Source organism: Cajanus cajan, chromosome 2 (genome assembly GCF_000230855.2).
Source record: "Cajanus cajan strain Asha chromosome 2, NIPB_CcT2T_4, whole genome shotgun sequence".
NCBI classification, from domain to species: domain Eukaryota; kingdom Viridiplantae; phylum Streptophyta; class Magnoliopsida; order Fabales; family Fabaceae; genus Cajanus; species Cajanus cajan.
In genome coordinates this window covers 12,954,469-12,978,879 of record NC_138518.1, presented here as the reverse complement: position 1 = coordinate 12,978,879, position 24,411 = coordinate 12,954,469, and the positions used below count along the sequence as shown (strand labels likewise).

General features: G+C 36.4%; 2 protein-coding genes and 1 non-coding gene across 3 annotated transcripts; all 3 read left to right on the top strand.

Moving 5' to 3' along the window:
* Positions 1-5,806: 5,806 nt before the first annotated feature.
* Positions 5,807-8,170, top strand: LOC109791002 (glucan endo-1,3-beta-D-glucosidase). The gene has a single exon (XM_020350251.3). It carries the CDS (start codon positions 5,822-5,824, stop codon positions 7,949-7,951), a length of 2,130 nt encoding a protein of 709 aa, XP_020205840.2. The 5' UTR covers positions 5,807-5,821; the 3' UTR covers positions 7,952-8,170.
* A 5,959-nt stretch (positions 8,171-14,129) lies between these two features.
* Positions 14,130-14,555, top strand: LOC145954726 (uncharacterized). The gene has a single exon (XM_083069417.1). The coding sequence runs from the start codon at positions 14,130-14,132 to the stop codon at positions 14,553-14,555; it is 426 nt and encodes a 141-aa protein (XP_082925543.1).
* A 7,894-nt stretch (positions 14,556-22,449) lies between these two features.
* Positions 22,450-22,523, top strand: TRNAD-GUC (transfer RNA aspartic acid (anticodon GUC)). The gene has a single exon. It is a non-coding gene; the product is annotated as a tRNA-Asp (tRNA).
* The last annotated feature ends 1,888 nt before the right edge of the window (positions 22,524-24,411 follow it).

The following is a 24,411-nucleotide window of genomic DNA, read 5'->3' as shown; positions in this document are numbered from 1 at the left end:
CCCACCAGAGAGCACGACTCTATTTCTCGCCCAACGTCGTGAGTCATGCTCAGCAACTAAGACCCATAGAAAACAAATCAAAGTAATCACGCTTAATGCAACTTATCTCGTGCCCAATGCTATCGAGTCAAAGACTCCCAATGCATCCACACTTGGCATAACCAGCTTTGCACCCGACACCTTATCAATAGATGCTAACCTATGCCAATTTTTGATATCACAACCGATGCCACACCCTTTGCACATGGCACCACTCATCTAGAGACCCTAGTTTCACTTCATGCTCAGTGCAACTAACCTTGCGCTCGACATGAATGAGAATTTTGGACATCTACACTACAAGAAAATTCAGTATTTCAGACGGCAAAAATCCGTGGGAAATGCCCAAAATTCGTGGGTAATGAGGCATTTCTGACGGATTACCGACGGACACTAATCCGTCGGTAAATTGGTCGTCTGAAAAATCCGTGGGAAATTACCCGAAAATTATAATTTTTTTTAATTTTAATAAATTTATTAATGTAACAACCCTCATATTTGGCCTCTCAAGGGTTCTATTTCACGATATTTCATTGTTTAGTGTGTTTTATCCTTACTTGTGCAATTTCTGGGAAACTTCCCAGAAAGTCACCCATCCCTGTACTACTCCAGGTCAAGCACGCTTAACTGTGAAGTTCTTATGAATAAGCTACCGAAATGTATATGTATGTTGTCAGTATAACTTGTACAAATTAATTCATTTAAGTCATTCTCAAATATACAATCTCATATTTGTACTATAATAATAATATATAATAATTTTATATTACAAATAATAATAATTAATAATAATAATATATTTAATTATTATTTATTTATATGTACTTACTTTTATAATTAACGTCTACTTATTTTTATTTAAAATTATAATTTAAATTATTTAATTTTATAATTTATAATGATAATATAATTTAAAAAATTATAAATATTTATTTAATACATACTTATAAATTAAATTTTAATATTTTAAATAAATTATTAATTAATTTAATATATTTATTTACCTTAAATCAAACATATAAAATTCAAAAAATGTATTTATCCTTGTTTTTTTTTTCTAATTATCAACTATTAATAAAATACTAACTTAAAATCTTATCTAATTATATATAATATTCTCATATCAAATTTAAAATCAGATATTAGTTATACAAAAATATTAAGATCATATAGTAAAACCAGATATTAATTATACAAAAATATTAAGATCATATAGTAAATTGTCAATAAGATTTTAGTTAAATAATTTAAAATAATTAATGTTTCAATTATATTGTTAATTCACAAATAATTTATTCCAAAACTAATTAATTTTTTATATTAATTATTAGTAAAATTTAGTAACTTTTAATTTAACAATTAATTAGATCGATAAAATTCAACACACGCCATGAGTTACTGAGCGGAATAACTTTACCAAAGAGTTATGTTATCTTAAATCAAACATATAAAATTCAAAAAATTTATTTATCCTTGTTTTATTTTTTAATTATCAACTATTAATAAAATACTAACTTAAAATCTTATATAATAATATCATAATATTTTCATATCAAATTTAAAACCAGTTCTTACATTTTCGACAAATATAAATTTGTGTGAAATATTTCATCAATAATATAGCTTTTCCTACAAAAAATTTTCTCATCGAAAATATAAAATTTTCAACATATTTAATTTTTTTTTATAAGAAATCATCTTCGATTAATATAACATTTTGTATATATGATTTAAGAGTAAAATATTTTTAATTTAACGGTTGAATTTACAAAATTCACATTTAATATAAAGTTATACGTCATCTTGTAACTGATTTTGTCTAAAAAATAATAGATAATCATACCCTTAAATGATTTTTATTTTATATATTCTAATTTTATTTGTAATAATATGATTATATATTTAAATAATTTAATTTTAATAATTTTTTAAGTATATTTTTGTCTTTTCACTTAAAATATTTGAATTTCCATATTTGAATTTTAATTATTTTTTAAGTATATTTTTGTCTTTTTGTCTTAAATTTTTGAATTTCTATATTGTAATTTAAATAATTTTTTATTTCTATTATTTATTAATTCTTTTCTTTTTTAATGTTTTATAACATTATTAAAATTTTATAATTTTAATCTCTCTAATTTTATCTTACTTTTTATTTTATAAATATAATTTAGATTATTCATTTTATAATTAAAAAATTTAATTTCATTATAAAATGAATAATCTAAATTATATTTATAAAATAAAAAGTAAGATAAAATTAGAGAGATTAAAATTATAAAATTTTATTAATGTTATAAAATATTTAAAATGAAAAGAATTAATAAATAATAGAAATAAAATTATTAAAATTAAAATATAGAAATTCAAAAATTTAAGACAAAAAGACAAAAATATACTTAAAAAATAATTCAAATTAAAATATAGAAATTCAAATATTTTAAGTGAAAAGACAAAAATATACTTAAAAAATTATTAAAATTAAACTATTTAAATATATAATCATATTATTACAAATAAAATTAGACAAAATCAGTTACAAGATGACGTATATTTCCCTTTATCTATTACTATAGATAATCAAACAACTATATATTTAACTATTTTTCTTCCATTCATTTTCTCTGTCTTTATCTCTACTTTCTATATATAGATTCATTGAAGTTTTAAATACTCATATTTATACTCGTTACTTTGTATTTTACTGATTTACTTAAATATAAAATTCAGAAATCAATAAAATGTAAATTTAAGAAATTACTACAACTTAAAGAGATTTTTAAATCAATCAGTTATTAGGAACAAAAATAATTATTTAGTGTAATTATTTTAACTTTAATCTTTTAAGTTTTAAATAAAGAAGATTTAATCTAGAAAAAATTTCATTAACCCCTACTTGAAGTTTTTCTCAATAACGTCATACATATATCTCTTCTCAAATTTTTAAGTGAGTATTAATTTTCTTATTTATTTATTTAAGAGGCACATACAACTACTTATATAAGATAATATTGTTTATATACTATTAAGAGAAAATAATTTATTAATACAAATATCAATAATTAAATGAGATTTGATCTCTTATTTCATTATTTCAACTTTTTTGAAATTTATTTTAAATATCATGCACACTGTGATTTAAAAAAATATATTAAATTTAAGTAATAATTTTAAAAATGAATTGAAAAAAATCTTATTTTCAAAATTGAAGATCAATGAAAGTTTTCATCAAAATGACATATTGGATGTAATTTAGAAATAAATGATAGATACATATATGTGATTTGCAGAACATAATTTAACTTTTTTCCCCCTTATTTAATTAATAACGTTATTTTCAAAGAGATGAGTGATTTTTAAAAATTAAAGAAAAGATGTGTTATTCTTAAATTTGAACGTCATGTGTTGGTATTTTTCAAGATAAGTAACAAAAAACACATTTACGCTAATTAGTTTATAATTTATAATAACCTAAACATATAATTATATATAGGTAATATAAGTCATACCTCACACACTTTGATTTTTATTTATCTTATTTATATTTTGAAAACACCCATATAATAATGAAAACATTATATAGTGCATTGTTGTGTGTATTGATGCGATTAGGATTGGTTGCATTTGAAAAATAATTGGCTTAAATTTTATTTAATAATTTTAGACGTGGGAAACTCCGTCAGAAATTTCAGACGGATTTTAATCCGTGGGAAACTTCGTCAAAAATTTTAGACGGATTTAAATCCGTCGAAAATTCCATCGGAAATTCCTTCATGTAAAAATCCGTGGGAAATTTCCGACGGATTTTGATCCGTGGGAAATGATTCGTGGGAAATTTGACTTTTTCTTGTAGTGCTAATGAATACCCTTCCGACGCCATAAAGGTGCACTCGGTGCGAATTCAAAAGCTAGCATATCAAGTTCAAAAATTTCAAACAAAACCTACACTTCCAGACAAATCAATAACATGCAAACCATATAAATCAACAACCAGACTCCATAGAATCCAAAAACAACCTCAAACTCAAGATGCACCCACTTGATGCATTAGAATCATCAAAAAACCTAGCCCATTTTGCCCGAAACCCCGAAAATGGGAAAAATCCCTCAAATCAACAATCCAATCCCCAAAGCCATGCATCAATTGAGTTTCTAAACCCACTTGCAACCAATCAATAACATCCTAACTTCCCTCACTTGAAGATTTCTCAAAACAACCAAGAAGAGGAAGAAGGAAGAGAATTCCCTACGGTCGATCCGATGGCTTCAATCCACCAAAATCAAGCTTCCTAGCCTGAATTCAAAGAAGGAACAAAAGAGATTAATATTCTAGAGGAAGAAAGGAATTAAGAAGAGAAATTTAGGAGAGAATAGAGCTTACTGATCCAAAGTCCTTCTCTCTAAAATTTATTTCTAAAGTTTCCTGCATGTATAAGGCTCTATTCTTAAAGGAAACCTTATATACCCTTCTTTCTAGAGTTAACTAAACTCTAAACCATTTAACTCACCACTTACAGTGTTACATTAAAAATAATTAACATATGCATCTAGCATGAGTTATTGGAATTTTAATAATATTAATGAATTTGTTTTCATGAACATGCTATTTATACAATGTTTTAAAAATGATAATTAAAAATTAATTTGTATTTGCGGGATATGACTTCCATTAACCAAACATAATAATATTAGTGAGTAAAAGATTTAGTTACAAGATTTTTAAATTACGTGAAATTTTTAGTATTTTTAACTTAAAAACTTGGAAAAACTATAAATATTAACCGATTAGTTTAACTTAAAACTTACAATGAGTTTAATTATACAAAAAAAATGAGCACATGAATATCTGTAGCAATGATACTCAAAGATACTATGCGAAATCTTATATATATATATATATTAAAGTTCTTAGAACGAGCGATATATTTTAATTTAATCTAGTAGTATTATATATTAGTTATCTGTTGCGTTAATTTCTTCGAGTAGTGTAGTACTCTGAAAGTATACAAGATTTCTACCTAGTACCAGTTAAGATAATTAATTAATTACATAGTGGAAATTGGTAGAACATTCCACGAAGGCTTCTTTAGCGAATCATGGGCTTTTGCTTTTTTTGGCAAAACTTCCACATCCAATCTGATTCGTATGAGTTGACTGACTTGTGTTTATTATCACTTTATCTTCCTTGTTCAAATTCTCCAATTGTGTACACATAACATTGTTTTTATGTGGGGTACTGATTTTGGTATGTTCCCATTGAGAAACTTCGGTTTTGTTTCTTGACATGGTCACATTCACGCATGCACCTTTCTGGCCAAGTTTCCCTTCCTTTTAATCAATCATTCAATCCTCTTTACTCCCACCCTTTCATAATTCATTTGAATCATTACTCTCAAATATATATTATCATAAACACATTATATCAATATTAATAATAGCGATTTATATTTCTTAATAAATTATTTAGAATTCAAATTCTAACCTTTAAATATACAAAATAAATCATATTGAAAAAAATACATATTATATATTTATTTTTTTCAAAAAAAGACTAATCACTACTTTTACCTATAAATATTTAATATCGATATCATGAAGGATATAAAACAAACCTCTCTCCTCAACTTGTGCTAAAATTGAGTTCACCAACTCAATAAATTATGTTCAAGCATCCAACAAGCATCCCCAAAATCCAAAATCTCAAACCCCACTATCCTACTCATAACAATTTAAAAACAAGCCAAGTTGTACATAGAGTAGCCGCCAATAATGAAAAACACTAATGTCTAAGTTACGAGTGCTTTCACCACATGCCCCCAAAACCCATATATACATCACCACCTCTACAATCACCATTCAAGCATTCATCACCATAAACACAACACAACTTTCACCACCTTCATCAACAATGGCTAAAAACCAAAGCATCCCTCCTTATATCTTCCCTCAGACACAATCCACTGTCCTCCCTGACCCCTCCAACTTCTTCTCCCAAAACCTTCTCTCAAATTCACTCCCCACAAACTCTTTCTTCCAAAACTTTGTCCTCAAAAATGGTGACCAACCTGAATACATTCACCCTTACCTCATCAAATCCTCCAACTCCTCCCTCTCTCTCTCATACCCTTCTCGCCAAGTCAGTTCTGCTGTCATATACCAAGTCTTCAACTCTGATCTCACCATCTCATCCAAGCAAGGTTCCAATGAGAAACATGTTATCTCCTCCTACAGTGATCTCAGTGTCACCTTGGATATCCCTTCTAAAAATCTTAGCTTCTTACTTGTTAGGGGAAGCCCCTATTTGACTGTGTCTGTGACCCGACCAACCCCTCTTTCCATCACCACAATCCACGCTATTCTCTCATTCTCTTCAAATAAGTCCAACACCAAGTTCACCTTTCAGTTCAACAATGGCCAAACATGGCTCCTTTATGCTTCCTCCCCCATCAAGTTGAGTCACACCCTTTCTGAGATCACTTCCAATGCATTTTCTGGCATAATCCGGATAGCTTTGTTGCCGGATTCTGATTCGAAACACGAGGGTGTTCTTGACAAGTTTAGTTCTTGCTACCCCGTGTCAGGTGAAGCTGTGTTCAGAGAACCTTTTGTTTTGGAATACAAGTGGGAGAAGAAAGGATCAGGGGATTTGTTATTATTGGCTCACCCTCTCCATGTTCAGCTTCTGTCTAATACAGATGATGATGTCACCGTTCTTGATGACTTTAAGTATAGAAGCATTGACGGGGATCTTGTTGGTGTTGTTGGGGATTCATGGGTTTTGGAAACAGATCCGGTGTTTGTATCATGGGATTCAACCAATGGAGTCAAAGAAGAATCTCGTGATGAGATTATTTCAGCTCTTTCTAAAGATGTTGAGGGCCTAAACTCATCATCAATAAAAGAAACTTCGTCTTACTTTTATGGCAAGTTGATTGCAAGGGCTGCAAGGTTGGCATTGATTGCTGAGGAGTTGTCCCACCTTGATGTGATTCCAAAGGTAAGAAAGTTTTTGAAGGAAACCATTGAGCCGTGGTTGGAGGGTACTTTTCATGGGAATGGATTTCTACATGATAACAAATGGGGTGGCATTATCACCCAACAAGGGTCCACTGATTCAAGTGCTGATTTTGGATTTGGTATCTACAATGACCACCACTACCATTTGGGGTACTTCCTCTATGCAATTGCAGTGCTTACTAAGCTTGATCCATCCTGGGGTAGGAAGTACAAGGCACAAGCCTATTCCCTTGTGGAAGATTTCATGAACTTGGACTCAAGATCAAACTACAACTACACACGTTTGAGGTGTTTTGACTTGTATGTGTTGCACTCTTGGGCTGGAGGGTTAACCGAGTTCACAGATGGAAGGAACCAAGAGAGCACAAGTGAGGCTGTGAGTGCATACTATTCTGCTTCTTTGATTGGTCTTGCATATGGTGACCCTCGTCTTGTTGCACTTGGGTCAACGTTGACATCATTGGAGATTCTTGGAACTAAAACATTTTGGCATGTGGAAGAGGGAGGAACATTGTATGAGGAAGAGTTTACAAAGGAGAATAGGGTAATGGGTGTTTTGTGGTCTAACAAGAGGGACACTGGCCTATGGTTTGCTCCTGCTGAGAGGAGAGAGTGTAGGCTTGGGATTCAGCTCTTGCCATTGGTGCCTGTTTCTGAAGCTGTTTTCAGCAATGTTGAGTATGTGAAGGATCTTGTGGAGTGGACTTTGCCTGCTTTGGAGAGGGATGGTGTTGGTGAAGGGTGGAAGGGGTTTGTGTATGCCCTACAAGGGGTTTATGATAATGAAGGTGCATTGAAGAAGATAAGAAGCTTGAAGGGTTATGATGATGGAAACTCTTTGAGTAATCTCTTGTGGTGGATTCATAGTAGAGGTGACACAAATGATGATGAATAGTAAGGATTTGGTCATTGAACATTATAACATTGCTATGGTTTGTTTATTGTCATGTTACTATTATTATTACTATTACGTACTACGCCAATAAAGTCAATGATTTCGATATGTAACAAAGAAGAAAATTATGATGAAGTTCATATATTATAGGTATATGACGTGTGTTTCTTACAATATATTCCTTAATTATATGAATAATATTTGTAGACGTTGCTTTCATTTTGGTACAAGACTTTTGTATTATTATTTTTATTCATTGCTGGTTGCCATACCAGCGAGAACTGTGACGCTAGGACATCATGGGCAACATAACATGTAAAGCTCATACAAAGTAGCTGTCCTTCAAATTTTTTTTAATGTTGTTTTTGGCTGTTGATGATAAATGGATATGCAATAATTGGAAATGCGTTAATTACATTATGATGACAACTTAAGAATTAGACATTATGTGCGATTTTGGAAACATCATTGAGATTATGGGGAACGACTAAAATAATTAAAAAATAATATCAAAGTTATCAATAATAATAATAATAATAATAATAATAATAATAATAATGAATAAATAAATAAATAAATAAAGCTTGAGTGACCACCTAACTCATTGATTCGATGATAGATATGATGTATAAGAGCATAATACAATAAACTATAAATAAAAAAGTGCTTAGATAAATAAAATAAATTGTATATATTTTTCTTTTCAAAAATGATTGACATGCATTATAATACTTGAATCTCTAAAAAAATATTTTATCTCATTTTTAAATTATATATATGAAACCTTATTTTATTTTTAAATTGTGTTAAAATTCTGTTAATTTTCATTAAAAACGTACATATATAATATCAAATATATATTTTTCTATTGTACTGGTAAGGCCATTCGGCCACCAGGTGACTGACACACGATCGGCACCTGGAAGGCCGAACCAGGTAGCCGACAACTGATCGGCCACCGAATGCTCCATAAATACGGATCACCGCTAGTCAGGAATTAAGGATTACCCTTAATCAAGAGTTAATGGTTAATCACACTAGTAAGCCGATTAGAGACGTATTACCTAATATGGTAATCCTGTCACAGGGCCCAGGGAGGTCAGGGCCCATAAATGTCAGTATAAATAGCTCATGTCACGAGATAACGTCACTGTTCATTAATTACTATCGATATATGTGTTTTGTCCTGACTTGAGCGTCGGAGTGCCTTTTGCAGGTACCTCCCCCTCGCCAGAATATTCGATTAGAGCTCTCATTCGACCCTCAGAATACAAGAAGATTACTAGTGTGCCCTTCAGACAGGTACATTTTGGCGCCCACCGTGGGGCTGAATTGAGAACAATTGTGAAGACTAACTAAGTGAGGAAATGACGAGGACAAGGAGAACGAACACGGAAGACCACCAGACCGAAGAAGAACATGTGGAGGTGGTAGACAAACCGATCTCTCCGAGACCGTTCGTCTATTGAAGCAAGAGATAGCGGCTATGAAACAACAACAGGAGAAAGATGCGAAGGAACTTTCGGCCTTAAGAGCATAAAATGAGGCATTAAAAAATCAAGACCCTTCGTGGAAACCTACTCAGCCCACCAACACTCAAACACAAGGGTCTTATCAATCTCATGAGGTCCACACATCGGCTCTACACGGCTCGGCCGTTGCACCAGAAAAGTTTCCTTCGGCCTTGCCCACGGTCGGATGTCCTACTGATGTGGCAACTGTTGGATCACATCGCCACCTTTTCACACCCTCCATTATGCAACTACCTCTCCTTGACAACTGGAAATCATTACCCATCGATAAATATGATGGTACAATGGACCCTGACGAACATCTTGATGTTTTTCTCACGCAGGTAACCTTGAGCACCACGGATGACGCTGCCTTATGTCGGATTTTCCCGACATCCCTCAAAGGAAGGGCCTTGAGTTGGTTTACTCGGCTACCTCCTAACTCTATCGACTCGTTCAATACTTTGTCGTCTCAGTTCACCATCCAGTTTGCAACGAGTCGTCCCCACAACTTGACTTCTCTATCGCTGGTCAGCCTTCGGCAGGACAGGAAAGAGTCCCTTCGATCTTTCATGGATCGGTTCAACAAGGCAGCCTTGGAAATCCGAGATCTCAACCTAGCTATAGCACTCCATCATCTCACAACAGCCTTAAAGCCGGGGCCGTTCGTCAATAGCATTTGCAAGAAACCTCCTTCGGACATGAACGACCTACGAAGGAGAGCTGGCTGAATACCGTAATCAAGCCCCGAGATGAACCAGTGGGCAAAGCTGAAAAGCAAACGAAACAACCATTCAGAGTGAGAGGCAAGGAAATTACACTACGAGACCGACCCATGCGTGGGCCGAAATACTCTCATTACACACCTTTGAATGTCAGTAGGGCAGCGGTGCTAGAATAAGCCCTCGCGTCCGAAGTGCTAGCAGTTCCAAAAAGAGCTTCTACTCCACCATGCGTCGATACCAGCAAATCTTGCAGGTATCACTGTAATCGTGGACATTCTACCGAAGAATGTGCTGCTCTAAAGGATAAAATAGAAGACTTGATCAAGCAAGGACAGCTCCATAATTTTGTTGATCGGTCAGATTCATCTCGGCCTCGCTCCTCATATCAACCTCGACACCATGATCGGCATAGGCAGAACCGCCCTGAGAGGCCTCGGCGTGAACGAAGCAGGTCACGAGACAGGAAGGATGACCCCACAGCTTCACATAGGAGGGTCATTAATACAATTGCAGGTGGATTTGCGGGTGGAGGCTCAACTTCCTCAACCCAAAAGAGACACTTACGAGCCATTTGGTCGGTTCACGCCGTTGATAGGCAACGTACCCGAAGGTTACCAACCATAACTTTCACCGATGCCGACTTTCAAGGCATTGACCTTGTACAGGACGATCCAATGGTGATTAGCGAGGAAATTCACAATTGCACAGTCAAGAAAACTTTGGTCGATCAGGGCAATTCGGCGGATATTTTGTACTGGAATACCTTCAAACAATTAGGTATCTCCGAGAAGGAGCTAATCCCATATGATGATCCCATGGTCATTTTTTCAGGAGAACGGGTAAGCACTAAGGGCTATATTAAGCTCTTCACTCGTTTTTGTTTTGACGAACAAGAAAGTAGAGAAATTTAGGTGAAGTATATTGTGGTGCATGCCAACACATCCTATAACATCGATCGGTCAGCCATCACTGAACATGCTAGGGGCAATTGTCTCGACACCGCACCTAGCAATGAAGTTTTCGTCCGACAAGGGGAAGATCCTGACAATCCATGCCGATCAGAAGGCTGCTCGAGAATGTTATTTCGCCAGTTTGCGAATATCCCCCATAGAAGAAAGGTAGTCAAAATCCAAAAGGGTTCATGCTGTCAACCCTTCGGCATCGGATGAGTCACCGGTTTGGGATCTTGATCCGAGAATGAATGATGAGGAGCGCGTAGAACCAATTGAAGAAAAAATCCAAATGCAAATCGGATCGCTTTAATCTCAAGTTATATACATCGGCGCCGACGTCGCCGAAGAGGATAGTGCTTCCCTAAGCCAGGTAATCATTCAGAACAAGGACCTTTTTGCATGGACACCGTCCGACATGCCCAGCATAGACCCAAACTTCATGTGTCACAGATTATGAATATGTGCTGAAGCACGGCCAGTTGCTCAGCGCAAAAGGAAAATGGGAACCAATTTAAAACTGGCGGTCAAAACGGAAGTTGCAAAACTGCTCGACGCTAAGTTTATTCGGGAAGTTCAGTACACCACATGGTTGACAAATGTGGTCATGGTGAAGAAACCGAACGGCAAATGGAGAATGTGTACTGACTATACTAACCTCAACAGGGTGTGCCCAAAGGATGCATACACACTCCCAAACATTGACCGATTGGTCGACGGTGCATCAGGGCACCGAGTCCTCACCTTTCTGGACGCTTACTCTGGATATAATCAAATACGCATGCATCCTCGTGATGAAGAGAAGACGGCCTTCATCACCGATTCAGCCAATTATTGCTATCAGGTGATACCTTTTGGCTTGAAGAATGCAGGCGCAACTTACCAGAGGTTGATGGATAAAGTTTTTCGACACCAACTCGGCAAGAATATGGAGGTTTATGTTAACGATATGGTTGTCAAGTCCGAAGACCTTGCTCAACATATGGCCGACCTTTTGGAAGTCTTCCATCAGCTACGCAAATGTGACATGCAACTCAATCCAGAAAAAAGTGTATTTGGTGTATCGGGAGGAAATTCCTCGGCTTCATGCTATCGGCGAGAGGCATCGAAGCCAATCCCGAAAAATGTCAGGCGGTCATCAGTATGAGGAGTCCCCAGAATCTCAAAGAAGTTCAAAAGTTAGCTGGACGACTCATAGCTCTATCGAGATTCCTTCCATGTTTGGCTGAAATAGCAAAACCCATCGTTGGTTTGTTGAAGAAGGTAAAAAAGTTTGAATGGTCTGTCGGTTGCGAAGAGGCTTTCCAGGCGTTGGAGCAACGCCTCGGCTCTCCCCCAATTCTTTCGAAGCCCGAGCCTCAAGAGGATATGGTGGTATACTTGTGCGTATCAAACGAAGCAATCAATGCCGTTTTGGTACAAGAAAAAGAAGTGCAACGGCCAGTGTACTTCATTAGTCGAATGCTGTAGAAAGTAGAGACGAGGTATCAGCTCCTAGAAAAGGTGGCACTCGGACTTGTTCACACAGCTCGTCGCCTCCGACAGTATTTTCAAAGTCACCGTGTCATAGTCTGAACTGACTGCCCGGTCGCCAAGGTCTTGCGCAAACCTGAGTTGGCTGGGCAAATGATGGCCTGGTCAATTGAGCTCTCGGAGTTCGACGTAACTTTTGAACCACGAGGCCCGATCAAGTCTCAATGCTTAGCTGACTTTGTTAATGAATTACAGCCGAAGGGCCACTTTGTAAATGACTTGTTGACAATACATGTGGACGGGTCCTCTAACAACCAAGGCATTGGAGCTGGAATCATCCTTGAAGGACCGAACGGGCTGTCATTCGAGCAATCTTTGTGATTCGCGTTCAAGGCTTCAAATAACCAGGCCGAGTACGAAGCATTGCTGGCAGGTTTAAGGCTTGCTCAAGAGGTGGGTGCTCGACGAGTAATATGCTGGACAGATTCGAAAATCGTCTCGGAATAGGTGAACGATAACTTCCAAGTGAAGGACTCCATCCTACTGAAATATTACCATCTATTTCAGAGAATGCGCAACACTTTTGATGAGGTCCAGGTGAAACACACCCCCAGAGAACACAATGAGAGAGCCGATCAGTTGGCTCAGTTGGCTAGCAGTAGTCCAAAACCGCGGCAACTACAAACCACACTTCATCTCGACCTGTCAGCCCCAAGTGTGAACTCGGTTGAAAACATGCCGATCTCCGATTCTGCTCAAACTTGGATGTCAGAAATAAAAGATTACATCGATTATGGAAAACAGCCAACAGACCCTTCCGCTGCTAGAAAACTGCAAACACAAGCAGCTCGATATTCGGTTGTAGGAGGGGAACTATACCGAAGAGGCTTCTCAACACCATTGCTGAAATGTATTGACTCGGCGCAGGCAGAGTATGTGTTGAGAGAAATCCATGACGGGATTTGTGGTTCCCATTTGGGAGGAAGAACCATGGCGGCTAAAGTCTTGAGAGCAGGTTATTACTGGCCGACTCTTAGGACCGATTGTGCGGAATTTGTTAAACGATGTATTCAATGTCAGTGACATGGTAATATCATCCACGCCTCAGCTGAAGAGTTGCACAACATTAGCGCCCCCTGGCCATTCGCATTATGGGGAATGGATATCCTCGGCCCATTCCCTCTCGCAAAAGGCCAATGCAAATTCTTGTTGGTGGCCATTGATTACATTACGAAATGGATTGAGGCCGAACCCCTAGCAACAATCACTACAAACATGGTCCAGAAATTCCTATGGAAAAACATCATCACACGTTTCGGTATTCCAGACGCCATTAGAGTTGGGTATCCCACACAGATTCATATCTGTTGAACACCCACAATCAAACGGATAGGCCGAAGCGGCGAATAAGGTAATCCTTACCGAACTAAAGAAGCGCTTGGGAGATTCCAAGGGGGCTTGGGCCGAGGAACTGTTAGAAGTGTTGTGGGCCTACAGATGTACGCCTCAATCCACAACCATGGAAACTCCTTTCCGATTGACATATGGAACGGATGCAATGATTCCGGTGGAGGTCGGCGAACCTTCTTTTTTTCAATTGCATTTCGATGAATCATGCAACGACCAATCTCTTCGGGCAGAAATCGATGTTGTCGACGAAATTCGTAGCAAAACACGCATCGTAGCCGAAGCATGCAAACAACGGATGACGAGGCGATTCAACGCCACACTCACCAAACGAAGTTTTCAGGAAGGAGACCTAGTTTGGCATGTTCAGGGATCGGCTAGGAGAAACTCTCGTGAAGGAAAGTTAGCGGCCAACTGGGATGGCCCGTTCAAAATTCGGCACAACCTCCCAAACGGAGCCTACAAGCTAGAAGAGCTGTCGGGAAAAATCATCCCTTGGACTTGGAATTCGACCCACTTGAAGACATATTTTAGCTAAAAGTTTATGTAAATACAAATGTACATGCATGGTGCACTCTTTTCCTTGATCGGTCTTTTTTCCCCCTGTAAAAAAGTGAAAAGGGGTTTTGGCCGACAGGGTTTTTAACGAGGCACCCATTAATGAAATGCAGCTCAATTCCTCCCTCTCACTCTTACTCTTACCTGAATTATTATACATAAAGGTTTCCCTCCCGAGTGACCCCACTCGGCCAAGGACGTGCCTTTGGAATTCGTACAAGCAGGCTTCCCTCCCAAGTGACCCCACTCGGCCAAGGAAGTGCCTTCGAAAATCACGGAAAGAGGCTTCCCTCCCGAGTGACCCCACTCGGCCAAGGACGTGCCTTCGGAATTCGTACAAGCAGGCTTCCCTCCCGAGTGACCCCACTCGACCAAGGATGTGCCTTCAAAAATCGCGCAGAGGCTTCCCTCCCGTGTAAACCCACTCGGCCAAGGACATGCCTTCAGAATTTGTACAAGCAGGCTTCCCTCCCGAGTAATCCCACTCGGCCAAGGATGTGCCTTCGGAAGTCACGCAAAGAGGCTTCCCGAATGACCCCACTCAGCCAAGGACGTGCCTTCGAAATTCATCCAAAAAAAAAACACAAGCAATCCGAGTGAACCCACTCGGCATTGCTCAGAAAAGCAAGCAATCCGAGTGAACCCACTCGGCATTGCTCAGAAAGGCAAGCAATCCGAGTGAACCCACTCGGCATTACTCAGAAAGGTAAGCAATTCAAGTGAACCCACTCGGCATTGCTCAAAAAGGCAAGCAATCCGAGTAAACCCACTCGAAATTGCTCAAAAAGGCAAGCAATCGGAGTGAACCCACTCGGCATTGCTCAAAAAAGCAAGCAATCCGAGTAAACCCATTCGACATTACTCAAAATGGAAAGCATTCCCGAGTGGATCCACACGGCCTTGCTCAAAAGGCCAACATTTCCGAATGACCCAACTCGGCCTCACAATCATTTCTGAATGACCCAATTCGATTTTGCTCGATAAAAATGGCTATCCCGAAACGATCCCACTCGGCCCTTACCAAAACATCTCCATTTGATTATTAACTTAGTCAGTATGCGCTATTAATAAACCTAATTCAACCAAGGGTTTAGGCAAACCCTCCACTCAACAGATTACACCATTCAGATAAAAAAAAGTGTTTCGATACACAAGCATAATCCGGTTAGCAAAAGTCACTTTTCATTGATAAGAATAAGGCTCTATCAGCCTTTAATACAAAAAAAAAAAAAAGGTAGAGGGAAGGCTCTATCGGCCTTTAGTACAAAATTATGATTCAAACACAATCATTCATCGGGGTTGGCGGCAGCGTCCTCTTGCGTTTCTGGCTCGTCCTCTTGGTCGCGGTTCGGCCCTTCCTGCTCATTTTTAGCCTTGTCATCCGAAACACCCTGAGTCTCCTCCTCTTCGGGGACCTCATTCGGCTCATCATTATCCGGGACAGCCCCCTCGGGCATATCCCTGAATGACATGAAGGACCCCTGGTAAAAAATTCCTTGGTCATGTCAAACTCAAAGTCTTCTCTAAAACGGCCGAAGTGCCTAGCTTTTCGAAGAGCATGGCGAAATCCGACTTCATGTTGAGCGACTATGCGATCCTTAGCCTGCTCTTTAAGCCGCTCCAGCTCGGCCTTTGCCTCTTCCGCTCGGTGTTGCTCTTCGTTTGACGCCTTTTGAAGGTCCAGCCGGAGGGTGTCATTATTGCGCCTCTCCACGTCTAGCTCGGCTGCAAGCTGTCGGTTCTTAGCCAGAGCTTCTTCGGCCGTAGCCATGGCCTCGACCGTCGCCTTATCGGCCTCCTCAACCCTTTGTCTCAATTGCACCAACTCATTGATTGGTTCCATAGCTATGTGGTGTGCAAGTGCCAGCGACCGAAACTGCACCTCGCAAAAATACTTCCACTTTGACACGGTGTCCAACTGGCCTAAAAACTCACGCCCCTGTTCAGATATGGCATCCGGCTGAACCAACGAGTCGGCAGAAACTTCCTCACTCAAGAAGGCCCGAGACATCAGCACGGGGGGCACGCAAATCACTGTCCCACCTGGTGAAGACACGGTGTGTTTTTGTTTCTTTGTCTTCTCCGGCCTCTCCTCGTTGCTTTTTCATTTCTGGCCCTCCTGAGCAACCTCCTTCCCTTTCTTCCCTCTTTGGTGCTTGCAGTTCATGGAAGGAGGGTTTCGGTTGTCCTACCCTGGGCGAGGAGTTTGGGCAATAGTCGAATTGCCCACAACCCCAAAAGCTTTAGCCTGTTGCACCCGGCCGGCCAGTAGGTCGCGGATGTTGAACTCATCGGCCCCGCTCGCCACCATGATTCCTGCACAAATCAAGTGAACATCAATATGAATTTAGCTTAAGGCCGAAATGGGACAAATCACGTACCTATCAAATCATTCTCCCATTGGGGAGATTCAACTACATTTATTAGTGACCTCGTCGGCAAGCGCCGAGGGAGGCGAAGCAAAAACTGCAGGTCCTTCTGCTCTTCGGCCGTGAGGAGCTCGTCCAGCACTTCATCATATGGCCGAGGGGCACGTGTCTAATACAATGGAAATAAACTTCTATCGTCGCCTCCAAAGAAAAAATGACGTCCATTCGGATGAATAGTTACACGAAAGAATCCAGCCTTAAAGTTCTTGTATGATGAAGTGAAGCTATCTAGAAGCTGCCGAGTCCCCACTCGGTTAAGTGACACCCACTTCGCCAAATCCGATGGCCGAGAAGAATAAAAATAAAGAAATAACAATGGCAAGGGCCGAATGCTTAGGCATCGGCACAAATGCTTAAACCCTTGCAGTTGAGCCCAACTATTCGGGTGAAGCTGGGTTGGAGCCACATTCAAAGCTCTCAGTACTCCCATGGTAAACTCATCAAACGGCAGCTTCACTTTCAGATCTCATAAAAGGAAGTCATACATATAGAAGGATTCCATCTTCTCGGCACTCTTGTCCAAACAAACTACGTCAGGGTTCGGAAAAGCATTATTTCGGCAAGCCCGAACCCCAATCGGATATGGCTCCTCCCTGGCATCAAAATCCAAACACTTTGTATATTCTAACAAATTCGTAATCATTGTGGTGTCTCAGTAATAGGAGTAATACGAAGTCACCTCCTCGTTCACCCACTCATAACCAGGTTCTTCGGACGGTCCATATCGTTGCCAAGTGGAGACACGTTTATCTCTAGTCGGCACCTCTTCACTCCCACTAGTGGATGTCTCTTCGGAGGTACCCCCACTCTCGCTCGGCCTTTCGTCCTCATTCGACCCAAGTATCTCCAAGTCTAACTGCCCCGAAGCCCTGGATGACCACCCCTCGGATGATGGTGATGATGACCGAGCCCCACTAGCCGAAGAGCTTTCGGAAGAAGTAGCCATAAAGTCAAACTTACCAAGAATGAGATCCTACAACGTTCACTTGGCGTGCTAGATCTGAACTTCTTCGGACAACACACTTCGACTGAGAGCGATACGCGTGAGAGGCCCTACCACACATGCCTATATATAGTCAAGAAAAAAGGCGGGAAAATTCAAAATTTTGAAAATTATAACCGCCTGATCGTTAAAATCCAATGGTTGAGATTAACCAAACCTTTCGACTCCCCACACAACCTAACTTCACGTCTATACCCATAACTTTCACCTCTATACCCTTGAAGAAGGTTCCCCTTCCCCAAGGCTAGGGGGCAAGTGTACTGGTAAGGTCATTCGGCCACCAGGTGACCGACACACGATCGGCACCTAGAAGGCCGAACCAGGTAGCCGACAGCTGATCGGCCACCGAATGCTCTATAAATACGGATCACCGCTAGTTAGGGATTAAGGATTACCCTTAATCAAGAGTTAAGGGTTAATCACACCAGCAAGCCGATTAGAGGTGTATTACCTAATATGGTAATCTTGTCACAGGGCCCAGGGAGGTCAGGGCCCATAAACATCAGTATAAATAGCTCATGTCACGAGGTAACGTTACTGTTCATTAATTACTATCGATATCTGTGCTTTGTCCTGACTTGAGCGTCGGAGTGCCTTTTGCAGGTACCTCCCCCTCACCGGAATATTCGATTGGAGCTCTCATTCGACTCTCAGAATACGAGAAGATTACTAGTGTGCCCTTCAGATAGGTACATCTATTATTCTCGAAGTGGAGCAAGTATTACATTATTCTTCTTTTGACTTACGTAAATATATTTAATATTACAATTTATTCTAATTTTTAGATATTTTGTTAAAAATAATTTGATTACTAAAATATATCGACAATTAAATATTACGCTTTTCTTTATTGTTATATTAAAATATACCATTTTCTTCTTTAATTGAAAAAATATACACAACACACTTTCCGTCATTTTTTTTATTTTCTATAAAAAAATTATATTAAAGATTTTTTTACTAGGAAATAATTTGCTAACGTATTTGTCCATTTATTTACAAAAACATATATTACTACATTATTTTATTTTTATAATACATTTTCGGTCATAAATTATTTTTTCACTTAAGAGTCATTTATAGTCTTTTATTAACTTAGATTGACATGAGTGGTTAGGGATCTACAACACTTAATTAAGTGGTTAAAGATTAAATTCTGACTCTTGTAAATCAACTCTTTTATATTAAAGACAAAATTTTATTTTGCATGAAAATGTTTTTAGGCACTTTTTTTTTCAATGAGAGAACTTGTAAGAATTTTTTTAACTTTTTTTTATCTAATTTAATTTTTGTTTATCATAATTATTTATCAATTAAATATTAATATTTTAAAATAAATTATCAATAACTATCAATAAGTTTTTTGTTACTATGACACCCTCTATCCTACATATCATAATACATGAATAAATAAAATTGATCAAGAAAGTCTTTCATAATTAAAATCTAACATGTTCAACATAAAAGGTATCACATTTTTAACAAAACAACATTAACTAAAATCACAATGAAATCTATTACAAGAAAACTAATAATTATATCAATAAAACATGACAAAAGAAGATAATCTTTAACTAAGTCCTAATGTCACATTCTATTAGTGCATAACCCTTCTATGAGGACTGCACCTCGTCACCAACATCTTCCACATCATGCTAAAGATTACTTGCAACAACATATAAAAGGAGTGAGAAATATTTCACTTTGACTCGTAACATAAGATGTCAAACACAAATAAGACATATATCAACATAATATAAGCATCAATCATATAACCTATTCCATTCATTCACAATGTAACAACTAAATATCACATAGCATTAAGATGCATTATGCAATAGACACATATTATATGTTATCATGCATGCATGTGGCACTAGTAAAAATATCACAGATCACACTTGTGCATTATCTCTAACAATACATGTAGAGTAGCCTAGGGATACATGTTAGATCACACCTTCAATGCAATTTTACTAGGAGGATATACAACTAGGGTTTGGTCAGGATAGTTAATTTGTGCAAGTTACATCTCATGCTCACGAGGGAAAGACTAGGACTTCCAAACTGGACTATCACCAAGGTTAGTTCCCAAGTTTTTACACAAGGGATCTTCCCTAGTAATGTATTCCATATCGATCGTACATTTACAAACACTTTTATGCATATGATGCATGTCAAGCAGGCTTTATATATGGCAACTCATATGATCTTACTAATTCACATATCACGTATCTTATCATATCACATTATCACATCATTTCACTGTCAACTAGTCTCAATATAACAAATAACAATTCAACTATATCAATTAAAAATTAGCAATCAATTATGGCATAAAGAATCATGTGTCACTACAACTCATACGTAACTCGCAATCATAGCACTAGTATACTCACATATCACAACTAGTTATCAATATTATTAGTATAATGTTTACACATGTTTGTAGTTTAATCATAATAATTACACATCATTCGATACATCTCAAGACAGAATCACCATAAGATTGTCTAATTATGTGTTAACACTTTGATCATAGTCACTAACTATTCAAATCAATAAGTTTAACTAGTCTAACAACCTTATTTAATCATAACTTGAGTTTTAGACTTCTTTTTAATTAAGTGATTTCACTGGAATTTGAAAGATAACATCTAGGACTATAACTTTTATGAAGATTACAAAACCTAATTCTATCATTTAAGTCTACTCGAAAGGTTTATAACATACGCATGTTACATTTCATGTACAAAATATGAGATTCATCTTTTAACTCAAATAACTCGGTTATTCCATAATATTTTTATGTAATTCTTGAGTCTAAATTGTATCTCTAAGTGACTACTTTCTAACCCAATAATAGAAACTCAATTACATTAATCACATGTAGAGAAATCAGATAAATACTAAGGTATATTCATACCAGAATTTTCAGAATCTGACACAACTCACATTTAAACTTTCTTCTCTCAAACTAATAAGTAAAAGTGTTCTATAACATGCAATTGCCATTTCAATTCATTCAATTTACCAAAGGAACCTCATATCATACAAATAAAATTAAAAACATACAATTGATCATACGTTCAAATAATTCATGTCATTAGGAACGTTTAAGAATAAAAAGAGACAAAACAGACATATTAGAAAGCCCCTCATACATAGACATACAATAGAGACAGGATTGAGGATCAATTTCACTACCAACATACATCTGATGCCTAAAGCGAGACTACGTACTCACTCCCCCCTTACCTTAATGATCACCAAACTCTCTATAATCCCCAATCTCCATATGTGAATCTTCAAGGTCGTCTTTGGCCACCTTTGGTTCTCCCTCCTCTTTAGAGCACGAGACACATGTATTAATGATAATGTGAAGTGAGGCAACTTAAGCTCTACTATTGCATTTATAAAGATGCTAACCCTAACACACATGTGACCCATCGACAAATAAAAATACCTTTTCAAATAAATAACTTTGAAATCTTTATTTTTCCTTTAAATACATAAGATATTTGACTTTCCAACAAAGCAATCATTCTTGCAAAGGATTTTTTGTTTATTTGACTTTCTTTTGCATTACTTATATTTTTTTTTCATTTTATTATTATTAACGATTGAAATAAAAATAAACAAATTTGAAATCTAAATGATGAATCCAAAATTTCTATGGAATTCTGAAAGATGGAAAAAAAATTTTGATCGAATCATATTATTATATTGACAATTTCAAAAAACTGTTCATATTATGAACGTAGTATAATGGCGGTCGGGCAAGTATGCCCCCATCGTCTAGTGGTTCAGGACATCTCTCTTTCAAGGAGGCAGTAGGGATTCGACTTCCCCTGGGGGTAGGGTGTTACGAAAGGAAGTTGATCATGAATTTTCAATAAAAACGAAAATGTATTCTTCTTATTCCTGGGTCGATGCCCGAGTGGTTAATGGGGACGGACTGTAAATTCGTTGGCAATATGTCTACGCTGGTTCAAATCCAGCTCGGACCAAGAATTTGCCGATCCACAATGAAATTGTATAACCCATTTATTGTTCTCCGGAAATGATTGATGCGCTCTGATACGAAAGAATCAAAATCTGAAACATCCCTAAATGCTATTCTTTTTTTTCTTTATTTCATATTTCCACAAATTTGAATATTTCTAATAATCTAGATTCATATCAAGATCTGTAAATCGAAAATATAAGGAAAATAAAAACTTTTTTATTGATTAAATTTTTAAAATAGATTTGTCAATAACAAACGTAATCTGGGTTGATCTCACTAAAGTGGATAACAATATATATATATATATATATAGATAGATAGATGTACAAAAATCCTCCTCTTTCATTTACAAAAAAATGGTTTGAATCCTAAATAGAAAAAAAGGTTTGAAAGATACCATAAAAAAATGTGTATGCTATACAGCCTTTTTCCTGGGATTGTAGTTCAATTGGTCAGAGCACCGCCCTGTCAAGGCGAAAGCTGCGGGTTCGAGCCCCGTCAATCCTGATGGATACAAATCCAATCAAAAAGACATCCATTCATTTTTTGTGTGAAAGGGAATCAAAAGAATAAACAAAATCTTATTCCTAATAGGGATATCTTCTGCTTTTTTTCTTTTTTCAGGTAAGGTAAAGGTTTCAACAAAAAAAAAAGAAAAGGAAAATTTTAATTGCGTCAAAAAGAAATGTTTTTTTTGGTTTTATTTAGTATGGATAAAAGATCTTCCTATGTTATACTATTTAATTCTCGACGATGAGTCGATTTGATAGCTCAGATATTGTTATTCGTGATATTGGTGCGATTTAATATCATATCATCGAAATCAAATTTATACCATTGTTGAATTTATCGATGAAAGATTTATCATCTATATTCTATGGGATTAAATCCCTAATTTTTATTATTGGAAATCGAAGAGAAATAAAACATATATAGAGATTATGGAAGTAAATATTCTCGCATTTATTGCTACTGCACTGTTTATTCTAGTTCCTACTGCTTTTTTACTTATAATTTACGTAAAAATGGTAAGTAAAAGTGACTAATTTCGATTAAATATTACTTCTTAATATTAATATGAATCCCTAATTTTTATCAATATAATCAATGATTTAATAAAAAAAATGAAAAAGATTTTCATTTTAGGGTCTTAGTCTAAAAAAAATGATCGGACTACAATCAGTGTAATCCAGATAGTAGAAATAGATTTCATTTCTTCGAATAATATAACTTTGAAATCTTTATTTTTCTTATCTTAAAACATTCTTATCTATAAAACCTCTAAAATAGTCGATCATAATATCTTATCAAAATATGTTAAATAAAATATAATTATATCTAATAATAACAAATGATTTCACAAGATAAATAATAACAAAGGATTTCACACGTCTTTCTTTAATTAACAAAAATAATCATATAATCATTTAAAAAAAATCTTTAATATGATTATAAAACCTATTTGTTTAATTAAAATATCCTTTTAATAGTTTTAAAAAACTTGGGTGTTATAATTATAATACAAATTATTTATCATAAATCTAAAATATAATTTATGTTTTAAAATATTATGTATACTAATTTTAAATATAATAAATATGTGACACCATTTTATCCCAAATGTTTAAATAAATATATACTTAAAAATCCTAGAAAATAAAATAAATTAATAATAAAACTTTTCTCATCTAAACATAATAAAAAGGTTCACAAAGTTTTACCAATCACTTTGTTAACAAAGAAACATATAAAATATTATTTGAGATAAATGAAGGCACATCTACCTAATTTAAAAAAGATTCAACAAGATAATGTAATGAAAAAAGAACTTGACAATTGTCATATCTACTAATATTAAAACTTCATCTCGATGTCACACTATCATAGAAAAACCCATATCTATGCATCTCCCTCATCAAACACATCTTCATGCATCTATTCTAATCCTACAAGTGACGTTCAACCCAAACAAACAAACACAGGGAGTGAGAATATATATCATCCATAAATAACATATATAAGACATAAAGGTAGACATACACAATATAATGTCAATTATATTTCACAAGCCTTCAATCAATCTTAAAATAATTTTAATAACAATTGATATTCTCCATCCATCATTCATTGTCATTCAATCACAAAATATAATAGTCATGATTTTATACTCATGTAATACATGCTCCTAACTCTATACATGTGGTACCAATTTCCTCCTCATCATCGAGAATATAGAATAGTCTACGAGTAATGGAATGGGACCACCCAATCAAACAGTGTAGGGGCCACCCTTCAATAATGATCTGATGGAAGAACTTTGGAGGAGGCCGGATTGATGTAGCTTCCTTCAAGTCTCTCCCTAGATCTTTGGCTCCTAGAATCCTTCCAATGCTTG

What these genes read in the sequence shown, in the direction of transcription:
- LOC145954726 (XM_083069417.1), top strand. Translation starts at nt 14,130, where the DNA reads ATGGAAACTCCTTTCCGATTGACATATGGAACGGATGCAATGATTCCG.
- LOC109791002 (XM_020350251.3), top strand. Translation starts at nt 5,822, where the DNA reads ATGTCTAAGTTACGAGTGCTTTCACCACATGCCCCCAAAACCCATATA.